The 17,453-nt window shown below is 33.7% G+C and overlaps 1 protein-coding gene across 7 annotated transcripts in view; it reads left to right on the top strand.

Annotated features, from left to right (window-relative positions):
- The window catches only part of LOC411344 (fasciclin-1), a 295,001-nt gene that overhangs the window by 238,518 nt on the left and 39,030 nt on the right, over positions 1 to 17,453 (top strand). For all 7 annotated transcript variants that reach the window (XM_026442645.1, XM_026442646.1, XM_026442644.1 and 4 more), the window contains exons 6-7: positions 1,314 to 1,479; positions 1,575 to 1,735. In XM_026442645.1, coding sequence (XP_026298430.1) covers positions 1,314 to 1,479; positions 1,575 to 1,735 — 327 coding nt within the window. The remainder of the gene's footprint in view (positions 1 to 1,313; positions 1,480 to 1,574; positions 1,736 to 17,453) is intronic.

Raw genomic sequence — 17,453 nt, 5'->3', positions numbered from 1 at the left:
ATGCGACTTTTTGGGGAGGGAGGGGGATATTGTTTCCGCGAGGAAGGATGCGTGTTGTCTTGTTACGCGTGATAGAATTTAACGAGTGCTCGTTGTTGCAGGGCGGGATTCATTTCGAGATCAAATTTTGTTTAAAAAATGAACGAAGGAAAAATTTGTTTTGTTAATTTTGATAATAGAGATGCGTTTTTTTTGGAATGCTATTGTCTTTTTTTTTCCTTAAATAAATTTAATTATTTTTGTACGAAAATATTATTGAATGGTACAATGAATATGTACTATGCAAACATTATTTGCAACCATTATTTTAATAATTAAGTAAAGTATTATGTTACGCAACGTTATGCACATATTTGTGAATGATTTAAATGATATATTTTGATACAATGATTCTATTATCGCTTGACAGAGAATTGTTTGAAATATATGGTTAATTAACTACTGTTTTATATAAAAAGAATTATTACTTTTAATTACGGATAGATTCTAATTGAAAAATATTAAAATATCAAAAATTGATGAAACGTGAATAGAAAGAGAATGGAGTGGCCGATGGAAAATTAATCAGAGGGCCAACAATGGAGTAATTAGAATCAAATAGGGAGATTCATCAGCTTTCTCCCTTATCGTGAATTCATTGTCGTACAATCAGGTGTCCCCGCATAGGGCGTCTCTAGAATTCGTATAGGTGGCAATCTGTATCATCGCGGATCCTATCAATCAAGAAGCTGGGCGCAATCAGAGGGGCGGGCAATGCAAAATTCGTAGAGCAGGGGAACTCGTATAGTCAGGAAGCCGAATAATTTGCGAACATGCACAATCGAGGATCCGAGTAACCGAAAACCCTTCCAATTCAATACGCGTTCAGAACGGAGCTGAAAATTCTAGAAATCTACGCGAAACGGGAAATTGAACGGTCCAAAACCTGTTCGATCGGAAAACCGATCAATAGACGACAAGGGATTCGGGATATATAACCGAATGGATATCTTTTTAAGCGGAAATTTATAACAATAGAGGAATATGTAGCTCGAAACGAATATCTGTACAGAATACAAGAATCTGTAGAGTTTAGAGAATCTTGGTGGCCGAGAATTGACGCGTGAATTGAAGTGTTTCGGGATTATTTTAAATTTTCCTACGTCAGTGTGAGAATTCGATAAAGAAAAAAACCATCCTCATCCAATTTTTAATTACACTATTTGCGTAAAAGTGCATCGAGTATTTTGTTAAAGAATGTTCGAAGGCTTTTAAATATTTCTCCTTTGGAAAAGAGATAATTTGTATTTAAACTTTTCCTATTCTTTTCTCAGCCATCACCTAGGCCGGAAAAGGTTGACCGTGTGGTGATCGATGGCCACGTAATACCTAACCACGTCCTCTTCACGACACCTACACCTCATAATATACCTTATCAGACGCTTGCGTTCTCTGATAACGTCAAGGTCACCGTTAGTTTCCTTAAGGAGCATGATAAAGGTAAAAAAAATTAAATATCTAACATAACACATATATCTAATATTTAAATTTCAAGCTCGTGCAATGAGATGATTCATTGATTTAATTATTTTCAGTATACGTGCAATCGAACACTTTGGTCGGTGACGCGGGACATCCAACTGGAGTTGTCCTGGCAGAAATAATTAAACCGAACATCCCTGTGCGCAACGGTGTGATCCATTTGATCCAACGACCTCTTATGGTCGTCGACACCACGGTGAAGGACTTCCTCGAGGTCAGTGCTTAATTAGTTTTCTCTCTTTTATTCTTTATCTACTTCGTATTTCTCTTCTTCTTTTTTTTTTTTTTTTCATTAGTGATAGATAGCGATAATCGATCCCGAAGAAAGGATCGAAACGATTGTGCGAGTCGTACGACGATAACGTGTCTTACTACCGCATCCTCATCATCTATTCACGTCATCCCATTGTCTGTCGCAAACAATGACAGTTAGTTCCCGAATATGAATTCGTTAAACGTCTCGTCGCGGATCAATTCGCCGCGTGAATTAAGCGGGATCAGCAGGAACATGCTCGAAAGGCTATCTTTTAATAGAGTCGATCGATATAGTAATTACATGTAGGTTAAATTTTTATTTTAAATTGTTTTAATAAAAGATATCAGAAATTCTTGATTATTTATGACAATAATGAGAATAAATGTTGTATCGTTTGTGTGAAATTGTTGATCGTTTATTCTAATTCACAAATTTCCATCCAATAAATTTATAAACGTATAATATGAATGCGTTTTGTGTATCTTTTTTTATGGTTATATAAATTCACCATATTGATTTTTCATTCGTTCGAATTAATAAACACATGCTTACGAAATTTATCATTGCAAATTGAAATAGGTATCGATAAATTTGTACTGTAATGAGATTTTTCCAATTCATTTCACAATTTTTCTTTTTTTGTCTCTCTTGTCTTTCAGAGAAAATTTCAGAAACTTTGTATGATCTTAAAAATGACAGAGAAAGATATTAAATGGATCTTTCGGATTCATATTTCACGTCACAAAGAGTGTTTTGTTTCGTATTTCATCGCGAAATTATAAAAGAATAAATTGTTCAAGGTGTTAGTTTATATAAGTGACTCGCAATGTATTTACCGTATTGTGCGCCTTCAGCAGCCTTGGCGGACTTGGCGAAAGAAAGAATGACGTCGAGTTTCCTTATTGTCGTGGACGTTATTTCCTTTTGATATCTGTATGAAAGCTCTCTCGAACTACCTCTGTTCGAAAAGTTGATATTCTTCGTCCTTTTTCGCGCTCCCAAAGCCTTCGATTTCAATAGATTTGGCTTTGTTCAGCACGGCCCGCGGCATTACGGCCATGTCCAAATGTTAGAAGTTATTAATCATCTATCAATAATTTCACCTTCTTTTACGATTCATCTCCTTGATGAAATTTCGTACAATTTTGTGTCACGAATATCGCGAAGGAACAGCCGAATTTTCACAAACGTATTCGTTTACGTAATATAATTACGTATATTATTTCTATAGAAATCCTTTATGCATTTCAATTATTCTTACGAATCATTAATTACAGTTTCATTGAATCTCTTCTTGTGATTGCAATAATACAGTTGCTGTAATATTCGTCAATTATATAATTCAATATCGAATCAATCAAAAACTTTATATAAATAAACGTACGATATATTGAAAAGAGACCTATTTGTCGATACGGAATGTAAGAGAACAAATATCGATCCATATTGGCGCGATTGAAAGATGGAATCCTAACAAGAATTCCCGTGATAAATGCTCGAGGTCCACAGGCGCGTTGCAAGTTAGGATTTCGGAGTAACAGTCCATCAAATTTCGCGCAATAACGATTACCCCATTCGGTTTGAGTGATGTGGCTTTCGTGGCTGCGTAACACGTGTCAAAATATATGTACACAACCGTCCCAACTGGCAGTGATTACACATTCGCGTTGTATGACATCGTATCTATAGAGCCACCGAGATCCTTTGACATTGCACTGTGCGTGCATCGTGCGCCACGCGCCATATCACGTTCGCAGTATACGAAACGCATCGGAACCCGCGAATACTAATGCTTTCCTAATGCATCACGCACTCGGAATTCACAATAAATGTCACTTATGAAAACGGGACTCCTTCGATTAGATTTTACTATCTCGTGAATTTCATTCCGAGGTGATCCGATTATTTCGTTCCAATGAAAGTTCGACAATTGGAAAATATTATTATGGGTTGAATTACGCCTCTATGTGTTTTCTATGTGTTTTCTATCGATAGCAACAGTTCGAATTCATACGAAAAGAGAAGAAATTAACAATTTTTATCGTCGACATTCATTCAGGGAATGGAGATGAGTCATTGAAATCGTTTTTTGTTTTATTTATATTTCAATCGAAGGATGTTCTTGATATTACTTGAGATTGTGCAAAGACTGCGAATAGAGTTCGTGATCAATATTTTTTTCTTGGAAACGTGTTCTTCCAATTTATCCAATTTATCACTTGTCTGAACTTTGGCATGGGTTAGTAAAACGAAGTAGAAATGACAGATCCGCATAACAGGAGGTAATAAATCTTTACACGATGATATCTCGGAAACTGGAAGTCATATCGAAATAAATGAGAAAGTATTTTAAAGAGCAAAATTCTAATGATTATTCACCTGTGATTCGAACAATCATTATCTTCAATTGAATTTTTCCTTATTTTAATTATTAGGATTTAATAGGAGAATGTTGTATAAATTTTTTATTCTAATCTGTTACTCTCTTTTAATAAATGTATGGATGCAAAATTTCTATAAAGCTTCTCTGTAATTTGATATTTGAAAAAATTATTGTCCTTTGATCGCGATATCGCTTAAAAAATTCCATCACGATATAAATTTATAAGTGAAATTTCGAAGTTTATTCGTTTCAATAAATTTTCTCACTTCTCTCGTAACCACGGTATCAAATCTTTCAGAAGACACGAAATTAAATTATGAGATTATTTGCGTTCGGAAACTTTGTTATGATTTTTGTTCTGTGTCGTTGCACAGATTCGTGTTCCTTGCTGTTGGGATAATTCGAGAGAAATTCTTGGATCCGGGTCAAAGAAAAATTAGCTTAACTCGATTTAAGGATAAATTCAATTTATCTCAATATTTTTACTTGTTAAGAGGAAAAATGGACTCTGGAGTAAGTCTGATTGCATATTAAAAAAAAGAAAAAAAAGAACGTATTAAAATATAAATTATGTAGAGATGAATTTTTTTTTATATTCAATTATATAAAACTTTATAACATTTGAAAAGTTGTTCGAAAATATTTATTTTAATTTTCTCTTCTTTATAATTATTCCAAATTTTTAATTCTTACAACAATGTTTTATTTCAGGAAAAATATTTGACGAGCTATTTTCATGATGTTCTTGAACTTCGAACGATTCAATATTATGTATGTAATCTCGTGTATCTTTCAATTTTCTCAATAATCCTAACATTGAAACACTTTTAACTTTTAATTGATACGTGTTCTTGTACATTATAAGCCATACATTATTCGTTCCATCAAATTAATTCTGTCATGTTCTCATATACGACATATTTTTAGTTTAATCGAAGATGCTTTTAGATAAATGAATTCGATGAATGGAACATGTATTCATTTTAAAATCGCATGCACGTTTAGTGCATCGTAATTTGATTATCATCGATATGTATTTAAATATAATAGTTATTATACGTATATTTATTTTATTTTTCGATGAAAACTTGGAGATATTTTTTTTTTTAAATGTGACTTCGTTTAATTTTGTATACGTATTTTAAAATACTCAATTTATCAAAGTAACACATTAATTTTTGTTATTCGATTATGATAACAGTCGCTATATATTTCAAATACAAGTTCTTTCGATCAAAAAAAAGCGTATCATCCGTGAGATTAATTATTTTTTAGATTCACTTCAATTTGAGAAAATTAACTTCTTTCTTCTTCTTGGAAAATCTTTCTGCTTACTTTGTGGAAAACGGGAGTTCTAAAAGTTACAATATAGAAGTTGGAAAATTGATCTTTACAAAGTAAAGCTCTTCCTTTCTTAGTAGAAAGGGAAAATCGAATATCTTCCAAGTCAAACAATTTCAAATTAAATAAACTTTTGAATATTTGAAAAGTTCGTTTTCGATAGAAATAGATTTCCTTATAACGTTAGAGGATAGATTTTCTTAAAATATATTATTATATAAGTATTCCAATACTTTGTAAAATCATTTTATCTTTCAACAAATAAAATCATTCCAATATCTCCATTACTCCTTCATCAATGTCAACGACTTCTCGCTCTAGATCGGTAGAAAATCCGCTCATTCGTGTGCAAATTTCGCAAATTCACTTGGAACCAGGTTGGAAACCACCCCTCGACGATAACGATTCTTTTAACAATTCCAATCGAAATTCCCTTCAATATATATATATATATATCCCTAAAACGTTCACAGATATCGAACTGGCGCTATCAATTTGCGACGGCGGCGAGAGCATCAAGCCCTGTTTACAAGATAAGCCAACGATCCGCGCGAAGAATCACGAGCGGAAACGGGATAAAAGAGTCGTGGTTTACGAAGCTCGTAAAGATTCTATCCAAAGCACCGTGACGTCGCGCCGTCGTATAGTAACGATTCTAATCTCAGCTTTTATTATTGTGTCACTCGGTTGGTGAATCATGGAGGAAATGCCACCAACGATTGTGCGACCGAATCAAGTGAAGTTGTCTTTTGGTGAATAAATGAAACGAAACACGAATATTTAAATCTTCAGCATTTTTCTTTTTTTCTTTTTCAAGTTTATAAGAAAATTTTCTGCTTCACGTTTGCGACGTATGACAGCGACACAAATTTATAATTCAAAACAACGACAGGAAAACTAAATGTGGTATTAAGCCATCCAGTGTAGAGAGAGTTAAATTGAGTCTGGCTCTTCCAATATCTTGAAATATTCCTGAATTTTTCTAATAGACTCATTATCTTATTATTATTCTCGTAGTAATGTTTTTTCTTTAATTTTAATTCTTTTAATTTCAGATTTAAATATACAATATTTCTATCTCATTCTTCAGATGATATTTATCGATCAGAAATATTGTTCCAAGAAAAAACACAATTCTAATCTTTTAAATCTTGGATATATTTCTCTCAAAGAGGTTTTTCACTTTAATCTCGTCGTTCCTCTAATGCGTTTCTCGCTTACTTTCCAAATCACTAGATTATACCTCGTATATCGTTATCGGTTAGCCAATTTCATTAACAGTTCAACAGTTTATTCGTCTACGTAATCCCTCTATTCTCCTCCTTCCTTTCGTCTTCTATTTCAGTGAATACACTCCAGTCGATGAGAGAGATCGGGTATACCTTTGTATTTTCTTCTGTTAAATCGGATTACAGTCTCGTGTCGCGCTACGTGTACACTGTAAAAACGAGTTAATAACAAAGACGAGGCAACATCCGCATTCCTTATCCTCCCACGGGAACACCTCTAAATCCCACAGTTCTTGATCTTTGGATTCTATTCTCGACAGAGTTATCGGACGCTGTTTTCGCCACGCGCGCTCTTCTGATCTTTGATTGCAACTCATCTTTTATTAGACTAAAATCAACCTCGAGTCAAACGACGTATCCTGTATTGCAGAGAATGTACGATTATTGCCTCGTTATTGCTTTGTTGGAAGATTTGTAGAATTATACTTATTTGTATTCGGTGTTGAATTTCGTTTCTTGAATGTAGATCGAGGAAATTAATATTTTGGATATAAATGGAGGTGAGAAGCGCTTGTTTGTTTAATCGATGTATACATTTCATAATGTTGGAGTAGTGGAGAGGTTTGACAGGTTTCGTATATATAAATATAAGATCTCTGTTTAATTTAATTTTCGACAGGAAGAACGAATGACGTTTGGAATTGACGAATAAAAAATGTACGATTGTCACAATTTTCGATGAATACATCAGTTTATCAGTTATACATTTTCATGATATATCGTTATTGTAAATCGATTAAAATATTCGAATACTTATGAATATATTTACAATTTATGAAATTGGGATTGCAAAGCAAAACAAATAATCGTTCCAAATGTTGTATTTTATGCTGCAGCTTTTCAAATTCTATTGCAACTGTATTATTGCATAATATATTCAAAAGATCAGAAGAGAAAAATTTGAAATAAAGTTTCGCTTTATAATTCTTCCCAAAAATATTCTGAAACTGGATTTATCGGATTTATGGATCAAGTTGTTCCTTCGAGTTTATACATCTATGGTTAAGTTAAATTTGTCATCTTTTCTACCGATATCTCTTCCGAGCACTTTATCGGATGGCATAAAATACAGAGACTCGACAAAATTGGATTTATCTGCATCTGCAAAATAAATCTCATGTCAGTTTCAAAAATGAAATGCAAATTAACCAGTATGACCTGTATTTCTTCTCACTCGGTCATGATCCACTTGGTCATTCTTTATTTCAACGTTAAAAGCCAAAGGACAAGTTGAATTAGCTTCATTTATAAATATCAAAAGGTCACTAAATGAATTCCGCGGCCCTTAATTACCCAGCCATTGTAATTATATTAGAACAAAGTTTTTGCTTTGATTTTCTTCTTCTGGATCCGGTTACAAAACCTTGCTCCATAGCCTTTTGAATTTAAATTGCACGGAACTCGTCGCGCACCAACGAGCCCAAAAGATCCGACTGCTAAAACGATAATTGACGTTTCATTTTAAACACTCGTTTCCATCGTAATACCGCCGACTTCCCAGAGAGTTGTAATAATGAAATTACCTTAATCACCTTTTTCACGTTCCACTATATCACAGAGAAATAAATGTTAACTCTGTATTTCTTTTTTCCTTTTCTAATTTTTTTTCCATTCTTATCGTAATGTTTATTTATCACGATGAATGCGATATAATATGTATTCGTATCGGTGATTTAATTCATATATTTGGATGAACAAAGAAATATAAGTTACGTATTAAACGGATTATCGAGGATCCTTTACAAGATACAATATACTCATAGATAGCCTATCGAGCATAAGCTTGCTGAAATTCCCTGTGCATTTGCCTCTCGTTCATTCTCACTGATCGATGCGTCGAGTATCGTAGAAGTAATATTAAATTGTAAATCATATTCCATTAATACGTTCATTCACTTTTGCTGTATTGGAAATGGATCATCGTGAGGCACTTTCGGTCTTCGGCCGAAAGAATGAAATTCTATTTTCGTATTATTCTGCTTTCCGATATTACTTATTTTTTTGTTTAAATATTATTTTTCAATTTTATGAAAAAAATTCTCTCCATTTGCTTCATTTATCAAGTACCATCAATTCTCGAAATTCTGAATCAGAACTTTTATTTATTTATTTATTTATTTATTTTTTTCCACCACTTTGCAAAACAAAGAACGCTGGTCCAGTTCCATTTCCAGCTTTCGTGGGTAGTAAATTGTCACACGATCGCTCATTCAATGTGTCCCACCGATACAAATCAACGGGTACGAATCGTCATCACCCTACTCTCTCCCCAAAAACTGTCACACAGGTGATCGTAACGCACGTCATGTACGATATCATCATGTGTATACATATATATATATATATAGATGTGTTTATATAATCGTGTATATTATACCCGTATACACAAAACGTTTTACACAGGACAGCAAATGGAATGTTCACGAGACAGCTGTCATCACATGCGATATATCGATTGTTCTTCAGCAATGATCCTCGGCACGTCTCGCCTACTGTCTGCACCAGATCCTCCCTCAGGATCGGACATTGGATCAAAGGAGTATTCGTAGACTCCTCCACGATTATTATTATTATTATTATTATTATTATTTATCCGCGACTTTTTTCTTCTCTCTTTGATCCAATCTTTGGTCCACTCTTGTGTGTTGTGTATTTGTGCCCCGTAAACCTTCTGAAACGAACGAAATTCGCTTCGAACTTCTTTCCTTTCGAATTATATTTCGAAGAAAGTCAATGGAAATATCCTTTCTTTTTTTTTTTCTTTTCAAAAATTATTTTCTCCTCTTTTTTAATTCGATTTTCGTTTCGGGAGGTGATGTGACTAATCACGTTACTTTCAGGTTCACTGAAAAGAGCAGAAAGAACTCTCAAGAAGGAGAGTTAAAGAAAGTACAAAAAGACAGCCGAAAAAAAAAAAGAAAAAACACACAGTAACGATTTGGTGTGTAGGGGAGCACAGAAAACTCGTGTTCTGCACCGCGCCTCGTGTGTCTCACCGCAGATCTCTCTCGCCTCTGCTAGCAATATTCATCACCCTGTTTCTGTTAGATTTCTCACCCCCTCCGACCCCCTCTTCTCTACGCCCTTACAGTATCTTGGACTGTGCTCTCTCGCCTTTCGTTCACGCACTTTTGAACGAGGGACACGTATTTCGACATGTATCTGCGCCGACACGATTATATATACATTTACTACTGTTATACTTTTACAATTACGATGATTGCAGCGTGCACGGATACACGGATGGGAAGGGGTCGTCTCTATGGGGAGGGTTGTTGCTTGCTCGTTCCTTTTCATAGCTAGCTTCCGGTATAAAATCGCATCGAATTACTCGGTGGGATTCACTGGAATTTATTCGAGACGTGTGGTATGAGAATACGTGTCACGGATTCTCGTCGATCTGTGGGTGGTGGCCTCGTGAGGTGGCAAAATCGGTCGAGTCTGAACGATTATCCTCGTTTATTTTGAAATTAAATTTATCTTTTGTGCACTTTTGTTTTTATCGTTTGTTATTTTTAGAAAAGATTAGTGGATTTCTTTTTTTATAAACACGAATTGATAAATACGTTAGAAACAAATCGATTTATGTAAAAGTTTATACAAGTACAATAAAGTTAAAAAAAATTTGTACTTCATTTTCTTTTATCGATTTCCATGTTTTTCTCGATCGAGAATCTATAACGGGTTTTAATGTTTTAATTTTCAAGATTCATTGTTCATGAAGTATTGTCTTGTCGGACAAGAGCAATTAGTTATAATGTACAAAACTTTGTACTGTCTATATTCTTCTCTTTTGTACATCACAAACTTCCAACTGTCAATATTTTTTGCCTCGATAGATAAATATAACAATGAAAGTTTGTAACAATATCGGGAAATCGATTATTGTTTGATTCCATTCAAGTTATCGTATAATCTTTGCCAGATCAGTTTTTGTAAGCAAGTAAAAGTTTATATACAGCAAATATTTACATTGATTTGCTTCGATATAATTATAATATAATTCCATATAATTTCCATGTTTCAGAAAATTAACATAGTACGTTATTTTTAATCTATTAAATTCAGATTAAATTCCTGAATCATTATAATATTTAATTTTACAATATTCGAAATAATATTTTGATTGTCTCTATTTTATCTACAATGAATTGTAAAATTAATATATTATCTTATTAAATTTTATTCACACTATCAAAGAAATAATATGTAGTTAATCAATACGCATAATTCAACATCATAATTAAACAAATATATACAAATGTACGCAAATATGTACAAATATAATAATTTTGGCATTCAAACTACGCCACGAGAATCATTTAATCCCCACTGACGATCACTAATCTGTGTTATAATTTATTGCAGGGACAATATATAGTTATAATCATACGTAATTATTATACAGAATAAAACTACTGTTATTCTTTTCTAATTTTATATAATTTAATGAAACTTTTCTTTATTTGTTCTTTTATTTTTTCTTATGTATATATATATATATATATATACATATATTCTTATGTATATATACAGATTTAAAATTTTTTCATTCCTCTAATAGACATTCTCTCTCTCTCTTGTATCCGTGCACGTAACAACGATAACTATACCTTAAGTAATATTACAGTAACATTACACTTGTATATAGATACATACGAATTATCCGTACACATGTTCATCGAATCGAGTTTATTTCTTATAGTCAAAGAAGAAATAATTAAAAAGAAACAATTTTCCGTCTCAATTCGCTTGTTACTTACTTTGAAGAGTTATTCACTTGTTATCTTAGCTAGCATCCTTTTTTGAGCAGCTTTTAGAACTTTCGAAATCGTTTACGCCTATATACACTCTCTCAAAGCTCCCTATTTTTCTTTCTCTTTTTTTTTTTCTTTTTTTTTTCTATGCATTTACCACGAGACTATTGAGACTATTGTGCTACTCCTGTCGTATGTATTTGTATATACATATACGAAACTATTTTTTAATCAAGGAAGTGGAAGTCGAACGTTAGAACGAATAGATCACGATGCATCAACATCGAGCGTATTGGAAAATTCATTGGAAACGGCGACCTAACCGCCAAAATAAATGATTGCAAAAGCATTTGCAAGAAATATGATTTCGTCTGTGGCTACGTATAAAATGCTGTATTATTAATTTCACGCTGACCAAAATTTACAGTCGACGATAAATTATTAATCGACCTGGAAGAGGAGTGGCGAGCACGGCCCTCGCACATTGTGATTCACACAAAGCCGCCGCGGAATTTCAACTGATTTATCGTGGAAAAGTTCGCGACTACGATTCCAAATCCTCCGAGTGTCGTTAAAAAAAGAAATATATATACATTGATTAGCAAGAGGATCGTTATTATATTTTTTGAAACATCGTTTCTCGTAAATCTTACAGATTATCTTAGAGGATTGGTTTCGAAAGAATCGTGAGATCGAGAAAAATATTCAGAAGAAAGAAATATATATTACATCTGTGAAGATGTAGAAATTGTAGAAATTTTGACGATATATTGTTAAAAAAAGTATTTCCTCTTCGATTTTTTCAGTTAAATTAACAATTTCCATCGATTTAAAATATCGTACCTCGATCGAGGATATTGAATAATGCAAGTGTAATCAGTAAAAAGCAACTTCGGTTTTTTTCAATCGAGAACAAACTCGAAAGCCTCTCTTTATTTTCCTTCCATATCGTATTCATTTTCATGCAAAATTCGAGGTTGGAAAAAATCGACGATTATCGTTCTCGTGCGCAAGTCTTGCGCAAACAATTCTGTCAAGTGTAAAAATAAAGCATAACAGCGGGATTCCTCTCGAAACGAAGGATAAACGGCCGATGAGCCAAGCTGAGAACACCTTTATCAAGATTGGGACTGCATAAATTAGCTTTAGAGAGAAATAGGATTTTCCGCATGGAAGGAAATCGGTAAACTTTCATAAACTTTCTCGAAAAGATTGATTTATATATTTCCTTAGGAAAATAAATTTCAAAGCACGGTCCAAAGTAAATATAAATCACAATTTTAGCGGAAAATATTAATTTAATCAAATTTCATGAATTTGAAATATTTTAAACAACGATCGAATATAAGAATTGTCTTCATGATTCAATATCGTTTTTTAGGATCGAAAAATAGAATAGATAATTGGCGAATGTAAATTGTTCGCAAATGGTACCATCGATACGTCAAACTGAACGATGTAGCTAAATTACAATGCGCATAGAGAGATTTTAACAGTTGTATAATGCGAAATGAACGTTAAATTTACATCAACATAAAATGGAACGTCGATAATTCGGATAACGTTTGTATACAAATAGGAATGCAAGCAAAATACTAAATTCAATCGAATAATCACTAACGAGTGATCCTCAATAAGAATTTATTACAAATAATTTATCAATTCAACAAATCAATATAAAAAGATGGAATGGCAAAATTCTTAAAAATATCCTATAAATTGTCATTGCCTTTTTATTGGAACTTTCCTCAATTCTGGTATTTTTAGAAACCTTTTTCCTTTTTTTTCATCTCAAATCCATCTTTTTCCATTTCTGTTCTTAACCATACCCGTCCACAGCTTTGCCACGGTCAACGACAGGCCTTAGAAATGAAATCTTTAAGCACTTCTTCCCTTACGTAAGGAAAAGTAAGGCAGGAGGAAAGAGAAAAAAAAAAAAAAAAAAAAACGTGGCTTGTCAGGATGAACGAAGTTTCACGAGGTCATGAAAAGTTTCTTATTCCTGAACGTGCAAAGACTACTAGCCTACGTGCCGTACAACCATCGAGCTTTCCCACGTGAATTTCCTTCGGAGAAAGACAATTTTTCTTGCACGACTTGGAAGCTTCTTGAGGCTGCAAGGCGATCGACAGGTTCTCGTAAGAGGAAAAGTTTAATGTTTGTAGTTTCCCGGGACGAGACGCTAATCGAAAATTATGCAGAGGAATTGGGAATGGCTCTCTCTGGCAATACTCACGGTTTGCTTTTTCTTAACTCAACCGATTCTCTTATAAAGATGTTAGAATTTTTCTTCTTAAGGAATTAAGATCTAATCAAAATTTTAGTTAATCGATCGAAAATCATCATTACCTTGTTCGTATTATGAGATCAGGTCAAAATTTTATTTATATTATAGTTTTTTTTTTTGAAAGAAATGAAAATTTATCGAATGATAAATAAATAAAAATCATAGCTATGAATTTAATATTATTTTGAAGTAATTTGTTTCAATATTTCTTTGCGAGAAATATGATTCTTTGAGAATTACAATTTTCTAATAAACGTAAGTTTGTCTAAAGATATAAAATTTAATCAAATCTCAAAACCATAATTCACGTTTATCGCGTATGTATTTCCTTTTAATTATTTTAGAAATATCTAGCTTACAAAAAAAAAAAAAAAATATCACGCAAGATAAATCGAGAAATTCTAACGTGATAAATATTATCGAAACTTTATAAAAATAACTGAGAAAAATTCTTTTCTTCCCTTTCTCCCGTTCTCCCCGCGAAACTTCCATTCGAATTCTATCATTCTCGCATTTAATTTATTTGGACGGATGGATTAATTTATTTGGATAGATGGATTCTTAGTGGCGTTACCAGAGCGTCGTGGCCAGGCGTTCGCGTGTTTCTGCCAGCGAGAGAGATGAACCGATATAAATGGGGTTGGCGGAAAAAGCAATAACGCGTTTCGACCTTTCAATTAAAAGACGGAACCAACGCAAATTGCCGACCTTGCGACCACCGCGACCGGCCTTTTAAATTTTCCCCGTCTGCCATTTAAAACCCTCCCCGCTTAAATCGTTACCTTATCCTTCCACGGCGAACCATCTGGCGAAATAATTAAAGGAGGATCGCATAAACCGCGCATTATGCCGCGACTTCGTTGCCCACTTCCTTCTTCGCTGGCCTCCCCCTCCCCGTTTCATTCGTCCCTGTCCGTTGCAACGCGTGCATTCGGCCATGCTCCTACAAAAACAATTTTTACGAAACGATGCGATTCCCGATGTTATTACGAGTTTTCATTTCTCAAACGTTGTTCACCACGATATATTCGTGGGGATTTCGAACCCCCAGGATTTCCCGACCCTCTTTCCGCGAGGCTTCGAGAGTAAATCAATTTGAAACGAACGGAAGGGGACCATTTGATCGAGTATTTTTTTCCTTTCGCAACCAGCTTTTTTCCAACCGGATTTCGAATAAATCATTTTGGACGATCGGAAGCAAGTGATTTGATAAAGTATTTATTTCCATTCTCTTTGTTTTCTCTCTCTTTTTCTTTCCTTGAATCAATCTTTTGCGAGAGCAAATAATTTCGGACAATTGGAAAGGGATGATTCGATCTGGTATTTGTTTTGTTTTTTTCTTTCTTTTTTTTTTTTTTAACCGGTCTGTTATATCGGAAAAGTAAATTGAACCGAATAGGAAAAACTAGGATTTGTTTTTGGCAACCGGAATATTATTTTTTTTTGATAAAATATATATTCGAATTTATATTTTTTACGGGTATATCTATATTTTCGTTTCAATCTTACTAATAAAGATGTTGGTGCTTCGTGTTATAGACGAGATGAAAATCTACATTGTACAACATATTATTATGATAAGAGAAAATCGCGGATAGAGTCGTGTTAAAAATATAATCGTAAAACAGATTGATTTTGAGGATCACTCTTTCCAATCGTTCCATTAATTATGAAATCAATTTTGCAATTAATACCGAGGATAAATATATTTTACAACAATACATAAGTAATTGGATAATAATATAATTAGTAAAACGAATATCGAAAATAATTAAGCTTCCATCGTCTCGATTAATTAAATTTAATTTAAATTTTCCCTGTTTACATTTAATTGTTATTGATTTTCAGATAAAATTTTACTTTGAAGAAGCATAATAATTCCAAAATAACTAATGAATCGTTAATTAACTTTCAACCTACCAATTTAATCTTCCGCTTAAAATTATTAATTGCAATCAGTATCTATCCTAAATTTCGAATAATCCACTCCACTCTACGTAATAACCAATCAAGACAAATTCTTCCCTTATCCTTAAAAAGACCCAAGAACGATTATCGATCAATTATCTTTATTTAATTATTCAAAATCAACTGTTAATTTCAATTCCAAAATTACTCCTTTCGAGAAAATAATACAAACTTTTATTTTTCCACGAATGAAGAAGCAATTACTCTCACGTTACGTGCACCAAGAATCCAATGAATATATTTCTTGCCCGATGCGAGGGGAATAATTCCAAGTTATCGCCAACCATCCGAACCAACCGAACTTTCCCGATCGAATGCGAAACTCGGTCGATCGGTTCGCAAACTTGCAAGATATTCTTTAATGACGCGAAAGGGGATTTTCTTCGTTCTGGCGCGCGCTGTCTTCGACACCTTACGTGCATGAATTTGCGATCACGCGTGCACTGATAACGTGCGATTCACTGAATCGGTCGTGATTACCGAAGAAACTGGAACGCGCACCTGACGCCGTTCCCCCGATTACACCCGACGAATGACTTTTACCCCCGTGAATAATAACGATTCGACTCGGAGAACCGCGAACGTGCTCGAAATGTAATCTCTCCTTTGACCCGAGCAGACGGAAAACGCTTCCGTCCCTTAAAAATAAATGAGTTCCTCCTCCCTCTCGCGGAGCAGATTTCCAGAAAAGGATTAAAAATTTACGTATAATGGATCGAGTTGTTTTGATTGGGTAGTTTGATCGATGGTTACACTGGGCTAACTTTTTTAATCGTTAAATTATTCTACTCGGAAAAATTTTCAGAAAAAAATGTTTAACGATTGTTAATAATTCGATACGCGTAATGGAATGGCTCTCGTTATATTTGATTATTGATCGCAGTCGGATGAATTTTGTACACGCTTTGAAATGTTTTATCGAGCGTGCAACGAAGGAATAATGAAGATGAATTTGTCTTGAAGATAGTTGAACCAGTGATTTCTACTTTTCTGATAGAATAATGAATCAGAATAAAAATAAAATAGAATATAACAACGAAATTTTATCAGAGATCTATTCGTAGAGATCAGGAAATTAAGCCGTACGATTTATGATAATTAATTTCATTAATTAGCCTAGCCATTTACCCTATTAAAAATTCAGAGAAGGTATTGAAGAATTTTAATAAAAAAAATTCACTCCCAATTTTTTGTAATCAACTTAATACTTGCAATTTCTACAATCTTTCTTCTTTTTTTCTTTCAAATTTTTAAAATTGAACAAATAACCGTATTTTTTCAGTCTCGATACGATGTCATATAGACGGAAGAAACAAGGTACTGATGTTTCGTTGAGAAAATGTGGAAGAGGGATTTGCTCCCGCAACCATGAAACTTGTATCCGATGAAATCACGTACGAAATCGAATTACATCGACGCACAATGAAACATGTATCTTGCTTGCAACTGCACTCTCTCGTCTCTCCTTCATTTTCCAAAGCAACATCTGAATTGCATTACCAAACAGATGGTGATGCAACCGAAGAAGATCGACGTTTCGTGATATACATTGTGAACTCGCGAAAAACCCTCCATTCTTTCGATATTTGTATTTCCAACCATTGGGAAAGAGAAAACATATACAGAAAAACGTATAGGAAATTTCTGTGTT

The sequence above is a fragment of the Apis mellifera genome, linkage group LG9 (assembly GCF_003254395.2).
Source record: "Apis mellifera strain DH4 linkage group LG9, Amel_HAv3.1, whole genome shotgun sequence".
NCBI classification, from domain to species: domain Eukaryota; kingdom Metazoa; phylum Arthropoda; class Insecta; order Hymenoptera; family Apidae; genus Apis; species Apis mellifera.
This window is presented reverse-complemented; position numbering and strand designations above follow the sequence as displayed.